Below are 23,919 nucleotides of genomic sequence, written 5' to 3' on the forward strand. Positions count from 1 at the left end.
ATTCAGCAGCACATTTGCTGCAATCATAGCATCAAAAGATGAATATTATTAGTTCTTTCTCACTTAACAAGGTTGATGATTATTCTTCTTAAGTCTAAACCGCACACCGAAACCACAAATAATGCCTGATGTTTTGTGTTTCAAATCCAACAGAGAAACACTTGACATAGTTGGACGATCGATGCCCAGACATTCAGATAAAAACACCATAAATATTATTATTGCGTTTATCATACAATTGGGTACACTAATCACAGCGTGCCTCCTCAACAGCCTGGAGGTAGAGTAGCAAAAATCTCATGGCAGTTTCTTTATTTCAGGGTGGCCAAAATGAATAAAAGGTTCACAGACTGAATAATGGTACAGCATGTTGGATTTAATTATTTTCAACAGAAAGCTCACTCCCCGCTCCGGATGGGGTTGATCAAAGGCTTCATCTGAGCAAGGTAAACAATGGCATACCTACACAGGAATATTAATGCATGGTTAGCAGAAGAAAGAAGGAGGGTCAAGACTCGAGACCATGAAAGAGTGAGATTCAGCAGAAACTTAAGGCTGATGCAGGGATGCAGGAACAAGTAGAAAGCAAGTTTTATTTTTCTTAAGGGAATTAGCCAAAACCTATACACATTCTTTTCTTATGTGATTTCCATGATTCAAACAAAGGTAGATTTTACAACATGATCTTCCCCAGAAAAGCAGGAATAAAAGCACACAGATAATCTGGGAAAATGTCAACCATGTCCCCAGTTCTGCCTTTTCTACCAAATCTTCTCTATCTAGTTAACTACAAACAGTTACTTTGTAAAAAAAATGAATTCATAACAAACTTCCCAGCATCATATTGTTTATGTAATCAATAGAATTTAAAGTGAACATGTAGAGAACAAGAGCCAGTTGAGAGATTGTTTATCAAGATCAGCAGCATGTTGATGTTGGCCTTACAATAATACTGTCTAGTTTTATGAGAATAGGACACAATTGTCCTAGTCATGTAAGAGAGTAACTGAGTAAGCGACCCAAATATTGTCATGCACCCAATTGTCAGATTTATATTTTTTAGCTGTGAGCAACCTCAGACAAGCAAAGGCAACTTTATGAAGTAAAAGAAAACTGCATGGATAAGAGCTTACATCATCCAACAACAAATTACAGCCGTAGTCACCAAGGTCAAATGGAATCTGCATAACATGAATAAGAAAAATTAAATCAATATGCTATAACAGTTTTCTAGGAATTTACAAATTAGCTAAAAAAGGTACAAATAAAGAGACTGATAATTTGTAGATTTGGAGCATCCCAAAATTGCTGCAAGACAAAGGTAAATGGCCAGATGGCAATTGCAAAGTTGGAGAAAAATTTCTAACGATAAATAAAATCTCTGAAATATTACCAATAGGAAAAACAAAATGGGTATTTTTCCATGGGAGCGCATTAGTGCAACTGTCATAGTGACCCACATTGAAAGCACATAATCTCTTCACAATGTACTTGACCAAAATATAGAGAGAATCCTACGTGCGATCCTGGCATTCATATTCGAGTAAGATTAAACCAATGTTGATCTATGGTAAAATGCGTGCATATATTTTTAGCAATCTTCTTATCTTTTGATTTCGAATGGTCTAAAACTTTGCGAGCACCCAAAAACAGGCCGCAAAATCCCAGACAAATATTATCAAAATTGCGAGGAAAAGCAACTCGAATCAGCAGCAGCGAAGCAAACTTTCTCACTAAGTTTTTGAGGGCGAACTAAAGTTGAACGTAGAACAAATTTAGGTTTCCACCGACAAGTACTACTACAGAGTCCAATCAGCTAGATTGCAATGGACGGCTGACCACTGGATCTCATAAAGCAAAGCTCTAAAGCTAGCCAATCTGCCCAAATCTAGATCGAAAACCCCAGACCAAGAACACCGCGATCGATCCGCGGTCAAACCCGCCAAATCTAGCACGCTCTGGGCCCCAAGTCCCAATTCCCCATGCCCGCTACCAAACCCACAAGCGCAACACGCAGGATCACAGCTCAGCGGGATCGGATCGAGGGAAGGGAGGGAGAAGCTGGGGCTTACAGGTTGGTGGATGGCCCGCGGTTGCAGCAGAGGAGCGTGAAGAGGGAGGCGACGACGCCGGCGAGGAGGAAGATGACCGTGGTCACCCAGAACCCCATGGTGGGCGGCGTCGACGAGCAGAGCTCCTCCCGCGCGGCTGCTGCTTTCTCTCTCGCTCGCTGGATCGCCCGGTCGGGGAAGAGACGCGACAGGCCGAGAGGGGTAGAGAGGCAGGAGAGGGGGGAGATGGAGAGAGGTGGAGTTGCTGCCAGCCACGTCACGTGCTTCTGGATCGCGATTCGTTTACGGGCTCGAGATGAGATGCTGGGCTGTGCTAGTGTGAAGGCATTATGGGCCAGGCCAGGCCTCTTTCTAATGTATGGGGTGGACACGGCCTTTCTTTCTTTCGAAAAGGAAACCATGTACTTACAGCAAACAACCGTGACATATTTCCTGCTTCTCCAAATTTTACATACCAACAAGTTCAAAGCTCCTTTTAAAAAAACATAAAGGTTCAAAACTGGTGACGTCACCCGCTCTACTATAGAAACCAGATAACAAAACCCTCTAAGGCTTGTAACAAGCTAATTTTGTAGGAGTATGAGATCACTTTCTCACCATTTTATAAATTGCCATTGTCATTCAACTCATAACATCCTTTTTTTCACAAAGTAAGGGGTTACGGAGTCCCTATGAGAAAACTCAAAATTATATTTCATTGCATAAGACTGCCTATAAGGTGAAGACTATGTATAATAAGTGTATGTTTGGCATGGCTCCAACTCTGCCTAGAGCAGCTCCGCTCCAAAACTCCCGGTGGAGTTGGAGCTGTCTGGATGAGAGTGTTTGGCTACTAGGGTGCAGTTTGCTCCAGAAAAGGGAGTTTGGAGGTGGAATGCCATTCTTGCCCTTTGCAGGGGGTGGCTCCTCAACCCGGCGGCAGAAGCAAGGAGGGGTTGCGCCTCCCGTCCACGGACCTTGTAGGGACGGGCGGCCACAGCAGGGGTAGCTCCTTCCCCGAATGGATAGCTTTCGGCGAATCTAGGGTTAGGCAAGCAGGGCCATGAGGGCGCCGGATGGGGAAAAGGAGAACCGAGGGAGGCACCGGAGGGGAAGGCGAGGGGGAGGAGGCCCCCTCCCCACGGCAGGGTGGCCCGTCCCGGCAAGTGGCGGAGGAAGGAATCGAGGCGCCGAGCCGCGGCGGAGGTGTCGGGTGGGGTGGGGCGGAGCGTCGGGTCAGGTGGAGGCATCGGTGTTCTGCGTGAGGCGGAGAGGGCTAGGAGGAAAGAAAGAAAGTAACTAGTACGTGTGTAACGAGTGGTAAAGGTGGGTAATTTTCTCCAAACTCCACGTCGAAGTTCAAAACGGGATACTTTGGAGCTGTAGGAGAGGTGCTCCAAAACTCCAATCCTATTTGCACTACAGCTCCATTGTTGGGGGCGTTTCATGGAGTTTTGGAGTTAGGGTGTTTGATACAAAATGGGTTGGAGTTGGTGGAGTTTAGCTCAGAGCCATGCCAAAAAGATCCCAAATTGTGAAAAATATCTTGTGCTACCACTTACCACCCCTTTTGGTGCTAATCATACTGCCACTGCCACTATTCTAGAAGGAATCACAGAGTGCTCCCAAAACCCTCCCATCATCCAACATAATTTGGGTTTGATGACCCACACCCACCCACATATGTTCTTGATGGATGCCACGTCCTGCTGCTGATGTAACCATGGATCACGTAATCAATCAACAAATTTTGCCCTGTTTGTCTAACAGAAATTATTATATTTAGACCAACTTTGCCAAATTTGTTTTGACCCGTCATGTATGTGTACTATGAACTTGCAACTTTGCAAGGTCGCTGTCAGGTGTCAACATTCATAGCACAAGTCATAGCTCCCAACTCGGCGAGGATTATTACTCCGTTCCAGGCTGCGTTCTCGTTTCAAATTCAGAGTTCAGACGGTTTGATTTGATCTCCGTCGTCGATCGCCGCCGCCGCCGCCGCGCGAATTCAAAACCTTTTACGAGTTTGCTTCGAAGCAGCGAGCCGGTTTATTTAGACCTCTTCTTTCCGAGACGAAAACGAATAAAAGAAGAGTAAGTCAGCCATCGCCATCGTCTAGAGCTAGCTCGTTCCAGGTAGGCCGCGCGAAGACGCCAAGAACGCGCGCCAAGCCAGCAAGCTGCGTCGCGCTAGTTAACCTGCCTCACGAGCTAACTTTCTGTGCGGCTTCGCGAGCCCCCAATGGAAGAAGCGAAGCTGCTCCTCGTCCTCCTCCCGCCTCCCTCATATTTCCCCCACCCGCGCCGCACCCTCCCAACCATGCGCCGGTATAAACCGCCAGGCGAGGCCACCTGCCCGCTTTACTTGTTGCGCTTGCTCCCGTGATCGAGGTCGAGGCGATGTCGTCGTGGCGGTTCCTGCCCAAGAACGGCGTCGCCGCCGGCGCCGGCGAGGACGCGTACTTTAGCGGCGGCGTCGCGCTGGAGGTGACCGTCCTGTCGGCGGACTCGCTGCGCCTGCCGCCGTCGTACTCGCCGCTGCCGCGCCGGCTGCGGCCGTACGTGACCGTGTCGTCGGACGCGCCCGCGTCGACCTGCAGCACGGCGGTGGCGGCGGGCGGCGCGCCCAGCGGCGAGCACTCGTGGGGCGACACGCTAGTGGTCCCCGTGGGCGCGGAGTTCCTGGAGGGCCGCGCCGACGTCCGCGTGGCCGTGCTCTCGGAGGCCACCTGCCGGCTCGTCGGCGCCACGCCGCTGGGGTGGTGCGGCATCCCCGCGGGCGACGTGCTCGACGGCCTCCGCCCGCCACGCGCGCTCCGCCGGCTCAGCTACTCGCTGCGGTGCCCGCGGCGCGGGGGCGCGCCCCCCGCGTGGGGCCACGGCGTCGTGCACCTCGCCGTGCGCGTGCTCGGCCTCAGCGGCGACGACGCGCGGACGGGCGCACCGGCGCCTGCCGCGGCCACGACGGCGCCGGTGCAGCAGGGGTGGTGCCGCGTGGCGATGGGCATCCCGGTGTCCGGGGCGTCGTCCGCGGCCGCGTCTGCCGTGGTCGGGATGCCTCTGTCGTGGGGCGCGGCGTCACGGTGAGGCGCGCGGCGGCGCAGGAGGGTGGATGATTGGAGGAGATGGCGACTAGCCGTGGAAAACCGGTGGAAGAACTTGTGCCATCGGGGCGACCAGGTCGCGGTTGCGCCCTTTTTCCGGCGTCACGACGAGGAATAGCGGCGGGGAAAGGAGGGTAGTGCGTTAGTCAAAGCGTCAAACCAACTGGTGTGGCTTCCATGCAGCATCCTGGCTGGGTTAAATGTGTAAGGCTGACGTGTGGGACCGGAACTGACACGTGTACATGCAGTTTAGGAAGGTTCCTGTTGAATAGTGGCTTTCCAATCGTAAATTTCCTGTCCTACCCCTCCCTCCAAATTATTAATTATTTTAAATTTTTTAGATAATAATAATTTTTCTACGCATTTAGATATACTAACTAACAATGTGGTCCGCGCGATACACGCGTGCTGATGTTAAGATGATACTAATTAAATTCCACTATAATGAGATATAGTGGTCTTGATCATGTTGTATATAATAAACAAATGTTGTACACTCTAAAATAAGAACAAAATCATTGTTGAATACATTTATATGTTTATTTAAAAATATTTAAAACTTATACCACCAAGACTGCAATGATGCCACTGCGTCTCCACAAACCACCAGTACATTTGTTGCCTTTTCAATTGCATCAATTTTGATGGGACGATGGATGGTCGGTTGCACAGGTGCAAATGCAATCATGCAATTTCTCTTATCTGGATGAGCAGGATGCTGCTTGAATCTGTATCTCTGAGAATATGGGAAGGAACTTAGATATCTCTCGTTTCCCATGTTCAGCTTGAAGCACCAATTTGTGAAGGAAGCAGCAAGGGGTTGAAGACTTGAAGTGGGCTCACGCCTGAAGTGATGACATGGTCGTTTCATTGAACAGGGATAAAAACCGAACTAGAACCACAAAGCAATCAAGAAGAGGCAGATCAAGTGGAAGGAACCTACAGGCGGCTCGTACTTGCCGGCTTGCGGCGATTCTTCGCGAACTTGCAAGGGGATAGCTGCTCATCGCAGACTAGCAAACTGGCGGAGCTCTCTTCGCCGGTGTCGAACGAATCGCTGCATGGCCACCCCATTAGCCTCCACTTCGCCACACCATCCACACCCGCGCTGCCACGATGAAGCCGAGGGCGCTCGCTTCATCAAACTTTAAAACTATATGCGTCGTGCGTGCCACCACCGCCGGTAGATCCGTAGATGCCATATTCCGTGTGCCGGATTGAGGCTGATTGGTCAAGGATTGGATGTGGAAGATGGATCAAGGCGGGCAAGCGGCATTGTTGACTGAGCGCTCGAAGGTGATGGTGACTGGTGAGGGAGGCACCCGGATGTGAGTGGGCAAAAGGAAAGGCGAGGCGTATGGGGAAGGGCGGCGTGGTTACCTGGGACTTTGGAGAGCGGAAGGAGATGGAGGATGTGATTGACGCTGCTACACTGCGAGACGAAGGAAGGTGATATCGGCAGGTCCCAGGCGCGGAAGGGGCGGGTGGGTACGCGAGAAAGTGAACCTTCGGTGTCAAATTATTTCATTTTTTGGCTGAAACGTTCTCCAATTCGCAGTTTCTATGGATCTACCCTTCCTCCTACCTTCATCAACTCTGACGGGTGGGTCTAACATGAGGGGTACAGCTGACCCGATGTGAGTGAAAAATATTTTCAAAAGTTTTTGTTCTGTATAGTATAGATGTTATAACTAGATGGATAGCAAAATCTATGTATTTAGAAAATTTAAAATGGCTAATAATTTAAAACGGAGGGAGTACTAAATTAATCGGGCAATCTACATCGAACGAACATATTTTTTTGGTTTTATCGTTTGGTGAACGCTACAAACCTCCGGTTACAAATATAAATACATCTATGTATAGTACTTGTTAAAAATTAATGTATGGTATCATTGCTAAAATTCTATATTTTCAAGGTTAAATTGGCATTCAAAATATACACCACAGCTCGCAATCATGAATGGGCACAATCCGAAGATTTAGCCCCCGTTAAAAGTGACGATGAAGACCTCACTTTGATTACCTCTAGTATTTGATTAGAAAAATTGTATGACTAACAATGTCAGATTGGTATTGCTTGATTCATTACACAATTTCTTTCGGAATACTACCTGCGATCATCTTAAAATAAATGCTCTAAGAAGGGATGCTCATTATACAATTTTTTGGGGGGGAGGGGGGTTGGGGGGGGGGCATTGATATCGTCTTATCCCGTGGTAAAACGTCAACTCCATATAAAATCCATAACAGATTGTTTGCCAAACCAATTTCAATTTCCCTTGCGTCTGTTGAAAGGAATGCAAGATAATTTTTTAGAGTATTCTCCGCTATGCAAGAAGAAGATATTTCCCATGAAAGAACTCTAGAATAAAATTAGAAAATATTAGAATATGTAGAATCTTTTTTAGAAATAGGACATTTGTCTCAATATCATGCCCCCCCCCTTGGTCTATTTGTGGTCTATAAATACAGATCTCCTCCCTTGCAATGGCATCCAACCTGTGGAACCACTTTTAGCAGGACGCTTGCTCCCATCTAAATCAATCAAGTTAAGGACCCCTTGGATATGTTTATTTAGCAAAAAAATGAAATATATATACATATATTCATCATTTATGTTAATTTAGTATCCTGCGTATTTATCTAAAAAAGGCTTAACATCCATACAAAAATGAAACATTAAGCACACTATATATTTTGGTAGATCTTGGCATGATAATAAAGCTAAAGTTTTCAATATAGTTCTTGACAAACTTCAATGAGAATATCATCTCCCCAACAGATGATGCCTTAGGTGAATATTGACAAACATGAGAGTTTTCCGGTCTCCTCCAAGGCAAGACTGCAAAGTCAAGTTATAGCTAAGAAATTGTTTGAAATGGACTCTTGAACATACAGTTTTAAATAGATACCCTGAATTAATAACATACAAGGATTAGGGGGAGAATGTTAGAAATAATCCTTGTGTTAGCTTACTTATCTAGTATTAGTCTAGTCTGGTTAGCATAAGTCTAGTTTACTGTTTTTTCCTTAGCCAGCAAGTAACTCTAGTAGCTGCCTTGGATAGCAAATAGCAGTAGTCAAGTTATTTTTTTAAGGTGCTGGACAGCTGCCTTGAAGAGCAGAAGGAGAAAATAAAATACATTGAGGAGCGTTTGGCACATGCAGAGTCTCAAATTGTTGAAGGTGATGAGTTGCGGAAAAAACTACACAACACAATACTTGTAATATGTGAAAGCATACTATCTCTTTGTTAAACTGTTAGTTATTAGTATCTATTTTTTTTAAAAAAAAGACTTTGAATGAGCGATTGAAGTATTATTGTATATGTTTTACTCTCTACGTATTGATTGGTCTCACCTCTGCAAAAATTTAAAGGAAATATCAAGGTTTTCTGTCAAGTTCGGCCCCTTCTTCGGTTTGATGGCGATTCAAATGGTCTAGAAGGCGCTATCTCTTATCCAACATCGGTGAAGTCTAGTGGGCGTGCTATTGATTTGATGAACCAAGGTAAATTATGTGTTCAGCATGATTTTTTCTTGGGTTTCCTACTGATTTTTATATTATGATACTATTGTTGTGTTCCTTTGTTGTTATATTTTCCTATGTAGGTCAGAAGCTTTCCTTCTCATATGACAAGGTTTTTGACCACAATGCTTCACAAGATTATGTGTTTGTGGAGATATCGCAATTAGTCCAAAGTGGCCTTCATGGATACAAGGTATTAATTTTGAATTGCAACATGATGTGCTGATGGATAGTTATAAATGCTCATCTTGTATGGTTGCAATCGTCCTTCACTTCCAACATATGCAATAGAATCATATGCTTAGAAGTATTAACTTTTGCGGTTTCTGCGGCGCCTTCGTTGTGGTAAAACGATCATATAATTCACACACAATCAAGTTACTAACTTCCTTATGGAGCTTTCATTTCATATGAATTGTCACTTCTTTTTCCACCTATCTTGGTTAGTTGCCATATCTTTTGTTCATCTACGATACAATTTATCATGGTTAATGTGTTGATGTGATCAGTGGCGGATCCAACGTGGGGGCAGGGAGGAGGCTCGAGCCCCCCTACCCCTATGCAGCAGTGGAGCCCCCCCCCCCCTCCATTTTTTGTGCCATGGGAAGGAGCTTTGGGGGTGTTGGAGGTTGAAGAAGGGCGAATTTGCGCTATTGGGTCACCTTGGGCTAGCAGAACAACAATACAAGTGGACTAAATTGGCCCATATAGCCACAGCCCAAAGGAATTAGGTTGGCCCAAACAAATTGCCCAATACCGATCCCCACCCTGACCCCCTGTTTCCTTGGCTCCCCAACCCCGAGCCCGACATCCGCCACCGCCTGCTCACCGTCCGGCTGTCGTCAGCCGCCCGCTCGCTGTCCGGCCATCCGCAGCCGCCTGCTCGCCGTCCGGCCGTCCGCAGCCGCCTGCTCGCCGTCCCGCTCCCACTGTCCATAAAGCCGCCAACGCAACCTGGGGGTTGGGAGAGCGGTGCCAGCGCCCGATGCTAACACAAGCCGCCGCCGGCGCGATGTGCGGCAGCGGCACCACAACGTGCGCAGGCTGGCTTGGCCGTGCGGCACCACGGTACGCTGCCACGCCAGCACACGGCTGCCGCGAGCTCGCGACCGGTGACCACAGGCCGCAGCGTGAGGAGTGGCCCGTGGCTGGTGCCCTGCAACAAGAAAAGGTATGCTATCGAAATGCAATTAACTAAAAATCAGTAGTGAAATTGTTACTTTTAGTATATTGAATAACCAGTTGAACCTTGAATTCGTCGCTAGATTGCAAGATGTCAAAAAGAATATTGTCAACTATTATTCAAGCAGTAGTAGTACTCCTAGCCTAGAGAATAATGAGAACACAAGGCCACCAAAATTACCATGGGTGGGATTTCGTTCTTCGGATATTGTTAGTGACCTAGGAATACGCAAACCAATTGATGAGCATCCATTTGAAATTAGAGATCAAGTGAAAAGGGCATATGCTTTGAGAGGACCAACTCAACCAGTTGGTATTTCATTTCCTCGTAAATGGCAAAGTGGTGAATGGTGATCCTTCCAACAAATTTGGTTTGCAAAATATGATTGGTTGGAGTATTGTGAATCAAAGGATGCTGCATTTTGTTTGTACTATTATCTTTTCTTTGAGCCCGGAAGGCCTGAAAAATTTGGGAGTGATGTCTTTGCAAAAAAAGGTTATGAGAAATGGAAGAAGGCTTTGCAAAGATTTGATAAGCATGCTGCCTCTCAGTCTCACAACAATGCAATTATGAAGTGTGATGACTTCATGAACCAGAGGAGAAGTGTGACTAACAAAGTTGTTAAGTACAATAAAGAGGAAGAAGCTTGATACAAAATTTGTTTGACATCTTCTTTAGAAATTGTAAGATTTCTCATTGAGCAAAGAGAAGATTTCCGTGGTCATGATGAGTCTTCTACTTCTTTGAACAAAGGTACATTTAGAGAGATGGTTGACTGGTACAAGAACAAGAAAAAAGAAGTGAAGGATGCATATGAAAAAGTTCTAAACATTATCAAATGTTGTCTCCTCACATACAAAAGGACCTTACCAAAGCTTGTGCAGAGGAAGTCACTGCAGCTGAGGCTTGACACCGGCCAGTGAGCTCCGCCAGTTTGCTAGTTTGCGATGAGCAGCCATCCCCTTGCGAGTCCGCGAAGAATCGCCGCAAGCCGGCAAGTACGAGCCGCTCGTAAGTTCCTTCCGCTTGATTTGCCTCTTCTTGGTTGCTTTGTGTATAGCAAGTGGTTCCAATTCGGTTTTTATCCATGTGCTTGACTTGATGGCCATGTGTTCGGCGAAACGACCATGTCATCACTTCAGGCTAGAGCCCACTTCAAGTCTTCAACCCCTTGCTGCCTCATTCACAAATTGGTGCTTCTAGCTGAACATGGGAAACGAGAGATATCTAAGTTCCTTCCCATATTCTCAGAGATACAGATTCAAGCAGCAGCCCTGCTCATCTAGATAAGAGAAATTGCATGATTGCATTTGCACCTGTGCAACAGACCATCCATCGTCCCATCAAAATTGATACAATTGAAAAAGCAACAAATGTACTGATGGTTTTTGGAGATGCAGTGGCATCATTGGCAGTCATGGTGGTATAAGTTTTAAATATTTGGAATGGAGAGAGTAGCTATTTAGCTAGGTGTGTTTGGATCCACCAACTAATTGCTAATTATTAACATTAATAGGCCATGCTACCTCTATGTTGAAAAAAATTAACATTTAGGTTAGGGTAATACAATATTTTGACTTTTTAGCTAGGTTCAACCAGGCAATGAGATAATACTATTTCAATTACCTAGAATATCATTAGCTAGTCTATTAGAGCAACTTCAAGAGACTCTATGTATCTTTCCTCGTTGTTAGGAATAGAGAATTTGATAGAAAAATATCTTCCAACAGCTTTTCTCTAAGTGGTTATCCAAACGTAGCCATCCTCCATTCCACATTTGTCGCTAGCCAAAGATAGATAACGAAAATAGCTTTCTAAAGTGTACATAAGGTATAGAAAAGCTGTTGGAGAGTGAAAATATATAGAAAGCGATTTTTTATGTAGCAGGCTCTCCAAATAATAATTTAGAGAGTGGAATTTAAAAAGATTCTTAGAGATGCTCAGCTGACTGTTTGGATCTATCTAAATTTAACTAGCTAACCATTAGCCGGAAGATCCAAATAGCACAGTATGCATCCTGATTTTTATATAGCACACCATCACGTACAAATCAGTCAACGCCAATACGCCGTTGCCCATTTTTAGTACCCATTAGCATCGATAAGCAAATAAACCCAAGCGAATTAAGAGCATGCAATGCACGAATCATACATACCAATGCTTGATCACGGCGCGTGATCCACCAACATACATACCATACATACCACGACAAGCAAGGATCAGGATTAAGCATCTCACTGACCTGACGGTACCCTGAAGATCGTGACACGTACTTTGCAGGCGGGCGAGCAGAGACTCTAGAGCCAGGTTATGCACGTAATTAATACACTCCCTAGGTAGCTCAATGCTATTTTTCGCAAACTAACCATGCAATAATCCATGATTATTACAGGGGGCCTGATCTGTACCTAAAGATTTTGAACAATAATCTAACCATTATATTTTGAACAATAAAGATCTAATTAGCATCGCCTGTGAGCACCTAAATCTCTCGGAAAAGTATATATAAAACTTGGATGAGCAAGTGTGTTTAATTTGCAACAGCAGGCTAGCTGCAGCTACCCTGCTGCTGATCCGGGCTCATCCGCAGCAGGAGGCACGCCAGAAGATTCCAACTCCAACGCGGCGTCGTCGTCGCTGCCGCCATACGTGCGAGCAAGCCACACCCAGAACGCCACGAGGCCGGCGATGAAGGCGGCGAAGACGCCGGTGCAGCTCGCCCGCACGCGGGTGTCCTCGACCCCGGAGGCCGGCTCGCCGAGCGTCAGCGGCGTCGCCATGGATCGATGCTCTCGCAGCAAGTTAGCTGTGTGTGTTCTGAGAGAGGTCTGTGCCGGACGTGCTATGTATAGGGAGCAAAGTCCCATCTCGACTTGGATTCGTATGGAAACAATGGACGCTATTGATTCTTGGATCGGAGTAAGATGGCAAGGAACATTTCACTTGCCATAACGGGGGCTTGATCGATCACAAAGGATCATTCTCTAATTTGTCCGTGCTTTTGGTTGATTAATTTCGGCGATGAAAGATGAGAGAAACCATTGATTCCAAATGTGTTAACTTCAAGCTAGTTTGAGTATAATTGAAAGATCTTCATGCACAAACCTGTCAAATCCAAACATGAAACGCAAAAGCAAACGTCATAGAGCTAGCTAGGCCCGGCAAGCGTGCAGTACAAGGCTTGCCATTCTCCGAGGGGTCGCTGCCGCCGCCGTACTTGCGAGCAAGCCACGCCCAAAACACGAGGAGCCCGGCGATGCACGCGGCGACGCCGCCCGTGCAGCCCATGAGGACGCGGCGGTCCTCGACGCCGACGGCCAGGACGGCGGTCACCATCGCGTTGAGAGCGCCGACGCCGACGGCGCAGACCCCGATCCACGCGAACCTCCGCTGCACGGCCGCCGGCGCGCGCGGCAGGGAACAGGTCCGTGCACGACACGACCAGGAGGGCCAGCGACATGTAGGCGCCGAGCGAGGCCCAGAGCCGCAGCCGCCACGGGGCGCCGGCGAAGAAGGAAGGGGAGATGGCGCGCCTGTAGGCGTAGGCCACGCCAACGAAGTAGCCGATGGTCGCGACCTGGAAGAAGACGGCCATTGCCCATGCCTTAGCACGGCTCGCATGCTGCGGCTCCGGCGCAGCCATGGATGCTCAAACGCCGAGGTAATCGCGTGTGCCTGTCAGAAAGCTATCGCGTACTCCCGTGTGCTATCTATAGGCCCAAAGTTCGATCTAGAAGGCATATATATGGAAATTGAAAGACGATTCAAAGACGTAAATCTTGCTTTTCAAAGATGGCAAGGGACCAACCAAACAGTGTTTACATGCCATAGCCAAAGGCATGATGATCACAACAGTTTCCAGTGCCACACCATCGACATCAAGGTCTCCCGATCCATTCAGTTAAGCGAATGGAGAGTCCAGCGCTGAAGAATGAAGATGACTCTGAGATGGAGAAAGCTCACGTGCCATTGCCGTTTGTAGTTGTAGCAGTGCTGTAGGGAATTTTTAGGGACAATGATAGGTGGGCCCGGGCAACGCCATGGTATAGTCTGCAAAATAAAAAAATGCCAACTCGGAAAAAAACTGCAGACACATCAGCGAGCACCATTAACAATAGGCTCCGATGGAAATTGAACGGAATTGAGGATTGAGATGTGAAATAATTTAGACAGTGCTGTAGCTGGGAGTTGACTATGGTTTTGTCAGATCAGTAAGAAAATGACATTGAAGGGAGGTAAAAATTAAAAAAGAAATGGCGTGGAAAGTAACTTGGTTTCAGGTATCATTTACTCATATAGTCATGAGTTTTCTTGATGGCATAGAAGAAATTTACTCAAGATATATGTGCATCTGATTCTGCATACGTTACAAGCGTCACTCATCATTGTTTCAGTGGAACGATTTACTTTGCAAGTGATCTACAATGGTCAGGTCTTAATAGAAAAAGGACAACAACGGACTTCAGTAAGAACAGAAATAACCCCTGCCCGTTGCCGGACTAGCAACAGTAGACTGTACACGTATATATGTGGTTTGAACCAAGCCATCCTGTACAGAACTACTGATTCTTAGAGATACACTTCAGAGTTCAGACCCTACAGATCCGCATGGCTATCATCAAGCCATCGGTGTCAGCTACACCTTCACTTCAGCAACAGCAGCATGACCATGAGTGTGACGACACGAAACCAACGAAAACTAGCTCGATCGACGCCAAGAATGGTTGATAAAGACTGTTACTACAATTGCAATGCCAAGAAAAACTAGATGGGCAGGTGTGTCACATAAGGTTGCCCTGCTACCTCCGACGAGCCGCCGATCCTCGGGGCCGCCGCCGTGGCAGGATCCAACGGGTCGCCGCCGTACCTGCCAGCAAGCCACTCCCAGAACGCCACGAGCCCGACGACGAACGCGGCGAGGACGGCGGTGCAGCCCGCCAGGACACGGCTGCCTCTGACCTCGACGGCCAGGACAACGCTCACCATCAGGTTGAGAGCACCGACGCCGACAGCCTCGCCCCCGACGTCCCTGAGCTTCTCCATGACCGCCACCGGCGCGCGCGGCAGGAATAGGTCGATGTAGAACATGACCAGGAAGACCAGCAACATGTAGACGCCGTAGGAGGCCCACAGCGCCAGCCGCCACGGCACGGCGGAGGAGGAGGGGGAGGTGGCGGACTTGACGGCGTGAGTCATGCCCACGAAGAAGGCTATGAACGCGGCCTCGGTGAAGACGGCCAGCGTCCATATCTCACAACGCGACATGTGCACCACCGTCTCGCCGACGGTCTGCGGCTCCGGCGCCGGCGCGGTGGATGCTCGATCTTCCATCGCGGCGGCAGGATTTTCGTTGAGCACACGGACGTTGCATTGCATATGCCTGTGTTACATTTATAGAGGAAGAAATCAGCTAAACCATTGTACTAGTCGATGAGGGTTACAAGATATGGAATTGTTTTTCTAGAGAAAATATGGAAATTAAACATCGGTTCAATGGGAGACATGGAGTACAGGAAAATGAAAAGCAAGAAATTTATGGCGCCAGGGATCAGTTTGTGCGCCTGTGTTTGACGGGCCCACTCCTTCCACCTGGGCCGCAGCTTGCGGGCCGCCCTTCCTACACAGCCCAACAATTGTCTACCCCTCCTAAAATCGGCTTTTCTACTCTACGAGATGACTATGACCACTACATTCGTTTCAAATTATAATTTATTAGATTTTCTAGATGCATATATTTTTCTATGCACTTAAATTTATACTATGTCTAGATATATAGAAAAATTATATATCTAAAAAATAAAAATAAATTGTAATTTGGAACGGAGGGAAAAATGAAAATGAATTGTAATTTGGAGCGGAGGGGTAGGATACTTTACATCTTTTCACATTTCAAATTATATTCCAATTCCACAGATTCTTCCACAGAAGCAAAGGATCATGAGTCAAAATCCAGAACCTTTACAGCAAAGAATGTTCTTTTTTTAGTTCCTTTCTACAACCACTCTACAACAAACCAATCATACGTACATGTTACACCCAAGCCATATACACCACCCTAAAATGATCTGCAAATGCCAATCGATTAGCACAGCAAACGCAAGAGAATCAAACAATTTGTCTGTCTGTCTCTGACCATCTACCTATCTATACTTGCATAATACTGCACATTTTCTAATGGTGATGCAGCTCCTCTGCATCTGCTAACACGCATCGAGCTGCAACCCTGACGACCTGCAGCTCTGCGAGCTGCGATCCTGATCGGGAGCTCAGGACAGGACGGCGGGAGGGGAATAGAGGGGGAGGATGGGCCGATCCGAATCCGTGCTCCGTTTCTTCTCCGGGCTGGACGACGCCTGGTGGTCGCCGGCGCCGCAGCAGCTCTTGCAGTGGCCGCCGCCGGAGCAGGCGGGGCTCAGGTCAGGCTCGGGCCCGTCCTCTGCTTCCGAGGCCGCCCGTTTCCTGAACGAGGCGATCGCGCTCCGGCAGAGCGGGCACGGGATGCTGCCGGCGATCCCCGGCACGTCGTAGGACTTGATCACGGAGCACAGGTCCAGCGCGCACTTCACGCACAGCTCGTGCCCGCACACTGCCAGGGTTTCAGACATCGAGCACGAACAAGATTAGCATCTGCAAGAGCTGATTTTTCTCGTCAGGTTCAGGTGCACAGTGGACTGACAAACCTTCGGCAGCTACGTTGCAGGGTCTTTCCAGGCAGACTGCGCAGCCATCGCCGTCGTCGACGACGCTGTCTGAAAACTCCGACGACGTGTTCAGAACCAGGCCACAATCCCTGCACGTTGTTCACCAACCAAACAGACGATCCATGGTCAGAAGAGGCTGCAGCAAAAATCAAGTGGTGCCCTGCATTGCCAGTGCTCTTGATTCATGGAGTTACTGAAACGACGGGGACGGGGTACCTTGCGAGGCTGAGCACGCTGGCGAGCGGCGACGACAGGTAGCCCGACGGCGGGAACTTGGGGATCGGCAGGTGCGACTTCGGGGACAGCACGTGCTCCAGCCAGTGGCAGCCCCACGTCCTGGCGACATCAACCGGGAGCCACCTGACTAGCAGAATCCTCGCAGGAATGAGCTACCAATCCGAGCATCACTCGATCGAAGTGAATGGGGAATTTTGCAAGGAGGAGAAGATATTAGGCCGAGCGGTTGACGAATTACCCGTTGCAGTTGACGGCAGTTCTGTCGGCGCCCCGCGACACGAGAATCTGAACTAGAGCAGAGGCCGGCGTCATGTGCTGAATCAGAGGAAGAAGAAGAAGGTCGAAGGAATGGGAGTGATCCGGCGAGAACGACTTGCCTGGCAGCACTTGACCTCGCCACCCGCGGCCGCGTAGTGCAGCGGGGTGCTGCCGGCGCCGATGGACCCCATCGGCGACGCGACGCAGGGGAGGGTCTGCGCGGCGAGGTCGGCGTGCTCGTCGATGAGAAGGTGCACGCAGTCGACGTGGCCGTGCAGCGCCGCGAGGTGCAGCGCCGTGACGCCGCCGCTGGCCGCCCTGTTCACGAACCTGTCGCCGTCGCCGGCGGCCGCGGCCAGCAGCAGCCTGGCGCACTTGACGTGCCCGCCGGCCGCCGCGAGGTGCAGCGCCGTCCGGCTGCTGAGGCTGTCCACCTTCGACACCTTCAATCCAGTCGAACCCAGCAAAGTTTCAGATCACACCAGCGAAGCATTTGCAGATTGCAATGCGAATTCAGTATGGATCACATCAGCACAACTGTAGCAAGTGGCGAGTGAGCACTGTGCTGCACTTACGTTGCATCTGAAAACCAGCAGCGTCTGAACCACCTCCCAGTGGCCGAACCGGCACGCTTGCATCAACGCCGTCTTCAATTCACCGCATGCGAAAAACGCGAGGAATAGTATCATTAATGGATTCAACCTCAACGGATCAACCTCAGATATGTGTCCGTGTCCCTGTCCGTTGAGAAATTGACGATACAAAACAAATATACAAAGCATGGAAGATTGCACGGCTCGGCTGTAATCTTCGTACAATTTTTCACAATGAATTATGTCGAGCCGTGCAATCTTCCACAATAAATTATAGTTAATTCAAATACTGTTGGATCGGATGAGATTGCTCACCTGTCCGTAAATGTTCCGAGCATTCACGTCAGCTCCGTTCTGCAGCAGCAACGTAGCGATCTGAACAAAGAAGATGGAAATATAGCATGTTTATTTTTTTCGAAAAAAATCTAGCATGCTTAATTAAAAACAGAGTGTAGTTTCGCAAAAAAAAAAGGAAAAAAATAGTTGCATAACATCGTCTACGTGTGAATTTTAAGAGTGTTGGTGGAATGGCGGTGCTCAGCTGGGGAGTCCCAACCGCTTCGGCAGCGATTTTTCTTGGGACTCTGATCAACACCAACTGATTAGTTGTGTCTGCAATGTCAAGCACGTCCTTTTTCCTTTGATTGTCTGCTGATACGACCGCATTAAAAATTTTGCGAGCTGCTACGCTGGATCGCACAGCGACTAGCGTGGATGGAGAGCAACTTGATTGGTCTCTGATATTCAAGTGCACACACACGGGAAAAAAAAGAATTTCATTTCCATATTTTTCTTTCATTTTGCCCAACGCTATGAAAAAGTTTGCAACTTGAGAGGCCTAAAATTTTTGAAAACAAGACCATTTCAAGTTTGTACTACTGGAAGGAAAACGAAAACCAGTGGTAGATTTTGTGTCGCTGTCCAAGTATAGTTGTAGGACGAAAATGAGTCAAAAAAAGTTGGATCTACATCTACTATTACCAATCGTCATCTGGGTGGCAACAACGTAGAAATAATCCGCATTAGCAGGCCAACTTGCTGAACGTTACATCCTGTAATAAAAACGTCACGGATTGTTCCTTTGCCACATGCATGCTAACGAAATAATAATCGTGGCAGCGTCCTGTGGGTATGACCATGATTTCGGCAAAGATTTTTTTAGCTCTCATGTCACGTCATGAATTTATCTCAGAAACGTTTGCTTGGCAGGACAATTAGTTTTTTTTTTGTATACGTGACAGATACTGAACCAAGGGAGGAGAAAAAAAAATCAAGAACGGCATCTACCCATGGCCATGTTTTATTCACTTTCTTACTGTTATATACTGCACGTCTTGACTTCATTTTAACTACGTGCCACGTGTGCAAGTCTCGAATGTTATGATCAGCTCCAAAACTCACCAACAAGAACCAATTCAAGATCAATAGATCAACAAGGAAAGGTAGGCATGGACTCGTGTAGCGTACTCCACCTTGGAGATCATAGAAAAGGAAGGAGAGAACAAAAACTGAACCAGTGGGCCATGATCAATCACCACAACCTAGCTTCATATATACTCCCAACTAGGTAGGTCAGTCAAACAGATTTATGCCAATAAAACCTTGTTTTTCCTGATTTTATAGCTATCTATCCCTTCAAAACCAAATCAAAACTCGGCAAAAATCAAATAAAAAGTTTCAAAATAAATTTAGGGAGAGTGCGCGCGTGCACACACGCCCGCTTGGTGCTCAGACGACGACTGATCGTACCTCGTGGTGTCCTTTGGCCGCGGCGAGGTGGAGCGGCGAGTTGAGGCTGCCGAAGGCGGCGCACCGCGCGAGCCCCGGGTTCGCCTCCAGCAGCCGCCGCACCTCCGCCGCGTCGCCGTCCCTCGCGGCGGCCGCCAGCCGCTCGCCGAGTCCGGCGCACCCCAGGGCGTTGCCCATGCGCGCTTGCGCCGCCCGTCGCCGGCCGCGCGCCGCCACCCGGCTTCTGTCCGAGCTACCGAGCCAGTTAGCTCGAGTAGCAGCAGCTCGCGAAGGGACGGAGGCTAGCTTCTAGCTTGGAGCTTTGTTTTGGCTCTTGGTTGCTGCCGTAGGATGGCTCACGCTACAAACGTGAGGAGCTACCTCTTTGCTTGGTCGTTGGCAAAAAGCTAGCGATTCTGTTGAGCTACACGCCTCAGGTCTTATACACTCTCTACTCCAGCTGCCGGCCAATGGCTGACGAGAGATTTTTCTCTACATCTCTCTCTAGCTTGGTAAGAGGCTAGCTGCTGGGCATTACTGTATTAATCAGGTGTGCGGTCTACTTTGCAAAAACACCCTTGTGGATTTTCTGATTATGTGTGTGGTTCGGTTCAATTTTCAAGGTTACACTTTGATTGTTATGTTGTCTCAAAATTTATCGTTGATGATAATGGAACTACGACTGTATATATGAATCTGATGTCACAGGGTCTCTATCACAACATCTACATGTGCAGATAGACTGTTGTTGAAAAAAATCATGATATTAGAACTATAAGGTGCATTATAATAATAAGCGAACTTATCCATCCAAATTCAAGATCCCGATTTAGCTCGTATTTTCAGCTAATTATTCTTTTAGTGATACAGGTATATGGTGTGCATGTCAACATGATACAGTTTTGAGGACTTCATTATCCTCAAGATCTGCTAGCCCAATTTCTCGGATACATTCACACTAGGAGCCCGTTTGGGAGAGCTCCGGCTGGCTCCGGCTCCTCTGACAAAGTCGGCTGGAGCTCTCCCAAACGGACTATAGTATTGCGCACGCGCATAGAGTGAGTGTGTATGTATAAGTGAGCATATAAAAATATGTTTATAAAAAAAATATAATAGTGAACTATAAAAAGAAATGGGCCGAGATATCAGCGTGCAGCTAATTAGCCATAGCCTTTTCTCTCTAAGATCCCTCGGTTGCAACCAACACGTCCTTTCCCTCTTGTCTCCTTTTAATTGTCTGCAGGGGAGGACCTAACTCCTATCTAGAAGATAAGATAGATATAATACTCATGAATTGAGAGATCAAATAAACACGTGCAAGCAAAATGGTTCACATTTGCTTTCAGTTGAAGCATTAACTAACCTTATTGTTCCAACCTAAGTTCTCCGTTTTAGAAAACATATGGCACCTTATTTCTGTAGAAGTTTATATAGTGAACTGTGTTTCCAATATTTACTATATATATATATATATTCGCCTAGTAAAATTAAACGAGATGCACCTCATGGTGATACCCTATCCACATTTATCATTAAAAAATAAAATAATCAAGAAAAATCATGTGCAAGTGTGCATCCATTAAAATATAATATTGTAATAGATTGCCTCTTATTATTATTTGCAAAAAATCGATTCTCTTGTTATCATCATTAATTATGAAGAGAAAAAGGAGAAAAGCGACTGAATGTGACCCTCGTAAAGGAAGTAGTGCAGTCTGCAGATGATGGGACGTCGAGTGGACAGAGGCAATCAATGGTGTAATCCCGCAACTTGCAGTCGACCTCATCTGGTTTTTGGAGAGATTTGGTAAGCGTTAAGCTAATTGTAGTTCCGAGGATTTTCTGACTCAGCAACGAGATGGTGCTGACCGATCGACCATTACTGGGACCTACTGTTGATGTACTATTAAATGTAGACCTTTCGATCGTAGCAATGCATGAGCATATTTACTATACTATATAAGCGCCTGTTTAGATTTCAAATTTGAATAACTTTTTGCACTTTTTCCTACTGTAGCGTTTTCATTTGTATTTGACAAATTTTATCTAATTATGGACTAACTAGGCTTAAAAGATTCGTCTCGTGATGTACAATTAAATTGTGCAATTAGTTATTTTTTTACATACATTTACTGCTCCATGCATGTGTCCCAAAATTGATGTGACGGAGAGAGAGTGTAAAAAGTTGAAATTTTGAAGGGATCTAAACAAGGCCTAAATATATATGGTTTGGTTACTTATATTTCGCAAACATTAGTATTTTGACTGTACGTTGGTGTACATAGGCATAGTTGGGTGTCGCTGAGGCCGGAGACAGTTGTTTTTTTAAAAAAATACATAACGGAGTGCATATAAATATCACCTAATTGGGGTAAAGAGAGCCAAAAGCTAAATATAAATAATTAATAGCTTGGCATTAGTTGAAGAACAAGAAGACATGCCAGTGTGAACATATATACTATTTATCTGCTCTACGGTATCCTAAAAATATTTCCTCTATTGTATTATTATTATTATTTGTTACAACCTGTATATTCAACATGGACCAAAAAAAATTATATCGTGGACCCAACAGGTCTCAATGCGCATATATAGTAAGCAGCTAAAATTAAATATATTAATTTTATGTAATTAGCTGGACTTGAAACAAACTTTTTTTTCTCGCAGAACATTTTCCCTACCACCAAACAGTATTATTTGCGTGTAATTTGTACGAAATGATTAATGGATGGTGCAAAAAGTGAATATTTACTGATTACGTGTCGTCATCATTCATAAGATTTATGGTGACTCGCAGGTGTTTAAATGAGAATGAAATATAGTGACACCCCAAAGCCTCACCTATCCTGTGTACTTTTTTTTTCTAAATGTTGTATCTTATTATTTTGATACAAAGAGAGCCAGACAAACAATAAAAAAGAAAAGGCTGCGTGTAAAATAGCATGAATAATTCCTTGTCAAATTTGCTGCCGGTGGTGCAATTTACTGCTACAAGACATGCCTGAGTTCAGAATATCAACTTCACTGAGGGTCGGAAGGTAAATTGGTAGGTCCGCCATCGTGTAGAAGTATTTGCGCTTGATCACACTTCTAATTATTTTGTCACGGAATAGGTAAGCACTGGGCCGGGGTTAGTATCTCCTCCTAGTACGTAAGAAGAGAATCTCTCAAGAATCTGAACACACCAAAACACATTTCATATTTATCCATGGGTGTTGGATTCTTGCAAGGAAAAGGAATCGGTGTGGTTCACTCAGTGCCCCCCCCCTGCTCGCAAAGTGCTCAGTCCACACCAACGTATCAAGGCATGGTCACTGACAAAGCGACCCAAGCTAGCCAGCTCTTACAGTATATACAAAGAAAAACCATCCAGGATTAGTTTGCAAAAATTTTTACCGCTGTTTTCCGTGCATAGGAACAATTTTACGGGAGTGACAATAGAGGAACTATTTTCTTTTTTATTTCTAAAAGGAAACGAAGGATGCCAATTAAATGTATGAAGAAGAGAAAACTAACATCATTTTAAGGTAACTCATATAATGTTTGTCGTCCTCGATTCTTTGGCATGCAACAATCCATCTATATTTGTGTTTGTTCAACCCTAACTGCCCCTAAGCCTAAGTACTCGAAACCGATGTCTTTGTTGGAGGTTCTCTTTGGCTGCTGCACCTATCAAGGACGCACATAGCCATTTCATCTTTTTTACATACACACACTAGGGTTCAAAACCAATGTGCGCAAATGTATACTATGTTGTAAGGCCATGTGTCCCACACGTACGTGTGTGCGCGGCCTACACGAAACGAGTGCAACTTAGCAGGGTACACGTAGCTGTGCGTGTGATTCCGATCCATTTCTTTTTGATCGCTGTCATCACTGGCTAGAGACGGGAGGGAGGTAGAGTAGAGGTTGATTGGCCGGGCGAAAATGACACGCACGCCATCGCGGATGCCCCCACGGAATCGCCTCCTGATTACAAGTTGCAGCCAATGGCCGGGGTAGGCATCATGCCAAGACCCCCAGCACGGAGCTAGGGTTGCTTGCGCTCCGAGGCCTCCATTGGCGTGTCACTCCTCCTAGCTCGACCGGATCGGGTGCCCACCTAGCTCGGGCAGAGTTTAATGTTGTGGATCCATCAGCAGACGTGGCGCCGCCACCTGGACTGGGTGCTGGTGGGCAGCCGGATGGAGAGATTCTGGAGATGGTTGGTAATGGTAACCCTGTGCGGTGACACCTGTTTTCATTCTGTCCTCTTCTTAACTTCCAGCTGAGGTAAATGGCAGTTTGTAATCGTGATTGATGGTCTACCCCCCGGGTCAAAGGGAAAACGGAACAAACTTCTTCCAACGGTTGGTAGTTTAACAAAAAGAAAAATCTCCATTTCATATCAACACGTTGATGGATTCTTAGTGTGAGAAAAGATGCCGTAAAGATATTTCCAACAGTTCGTTACATCTTTTGAGTCTTCCAAAAATTTACAACATAGAACTACTAGTTCTAGTTAGTGAGTGGTACACGCTTTGAGTGTAGTGT

At 46.7% G+C, this 23,919-nt stretch overlaps 3 protein-coding genes across 3 annotated transcripts; 1 reads left to right on the plus strand and 2 right to left on the minus strand.

Annotated features, from left to right (window-relative positions):
* Positions 1-167: 167 nt before the first annotated feature.
* Positions 168-2,307, minus strand: LOC112890870 (V-type proton ATPase subunit e1-like). The gene is made up of 3 exons (XM_025957740.1): positions 2,073-2,307; positions 1,134-1,181; positions 168-462 (listed from the first exon to the last, which is right to left on the minus strand). Exons 1-3 carry the CDS (start codon positions 2,168-2,170, stop codon positions 399-401), a joined length of 210 nt encoding a protein of 69 aa, XP_025813525.1. The 5' UTR covers positions 2,171-2,307; the 3' UTR covers positions 168-398.
* Positions 2,308-4,090: 1,783 nt separating this feature from the next.
* Positions 4,091-5,483, plus strand: LOC112889937. Its single transcript, XM_025956741.1, has one exon. It carries the CDS (start codon positions 4,452-4,454, stop codon positions 5,136-5,138), a length of 687 nt encoding a protein of 228 aa, XP_025812526.1. The 5' UTR covers positions 4,091-4,451; the 3' UTR covers positions 5,139-5,483.
* Positions 5,484-15,740: 10,257 nt separating this feature from the next.
* LOC112891035 (probable E3 ubiquitin-protein ligase XBOS36) lies at positions 15,741-19,899 on the minus strand. The gene is made up of 8 exons (XM_025957929.1): positions 19,408-19,899; positions 17,974-18,033; positions 17,641-17,712; positions 17,185-17,508; positions 17,046-17,092; positions 16,787-16,930; positions 16,550-16,659; positions 15,741-16,455 (listed from the first exon to the last, which is right to left on the minus strand). Exons 1-8 carry the CDS (start codon positions 19,582-19,584, stop codon positions 16,136-16,138), a joined length of 1,254 nt encoding a protein of 417 aa, XP_025813714.1. The 5' UTR covers positions 19,585-19,899; the 3' UTR covers positions 15,741-16,135.
* Positions 19,900-23,919: the final 4,020 nt, after the last annotated feature.

The sequence above is a fragment of the Panicum hallii genome, chromosome 4 (genome assembly GCF_002211085.1).
Source record: "Panicum hallii strain FIL2 chromosome 4, PHallii_v3.1, whole genome shotgun sequence".
In the NCBI taxonomy this organism is placed as follows: Eukaryota; Viridiplantae; Streptophyta; class Magnoliopsida; order Poales; family Poaceae; genus Panicum; species Panicum hallii.

What these genes read in the sequence shown, in the direction of transcription:
- LOC112891035 (XM_025957929.1), bottom strand. Translation starts at nt 19,584, where the DNA reads ATGGGCAACGCCCTGGGGTGCGCCGGACTCGGCGAGCGGCTGGCGGCC. An exon ending in CGGCCAAAGGACACCACGAG is followed by an intron (nt 18,034 to 19,407) that starts GTACGATCAGTC and finishes TTCTTTGTTCAG; the next exon opens with ATCGCTACGTTGCTGCTGCA. An exon ending in TGCTGGTTTTCAGATGCAAC is followed by an intron (nt 17,509 to 17,640) that starts GTAAGTGCAGCA and finishes ACTGGATTGAAG; the next exon opens with GTGTCGAAGGTGGACAGCCT.
- LOC112890870 (XM_025957740.1), bottom strand. Translation starts at nt 2,170, where the DNA reads ATGGGGTTCTGGGTGACCACGGTCATCTTCCTCCTCGCCGGCGTCGTC. An exon ending in CGCGGGCCATCCACCAACCT is followed by an intron (nt 1,182 to 2,072) that starts GTAAGCCCCAGC and finishes CATGTTATGCAG; the next exon opens with ATTCCATTTGACCTTGGTGA. An exon ending in GTAATTTGTTGTTGGATGAT is followed by an intron (nt 463 to 1,133) that starts GTAAGCTCTTAT and finishes ATTCCTGTGTAG; the next exon opens with GTATGCCATTGTTTACCTTG.
- LOC112889937 (XM_025956741.1), top strand. Translation starts at nt 4,452, where the DNA reads ATGTCGTCGTGGCGGTTCCTGCCCAAGAACGGCGTCGCCGCCGGCGCC.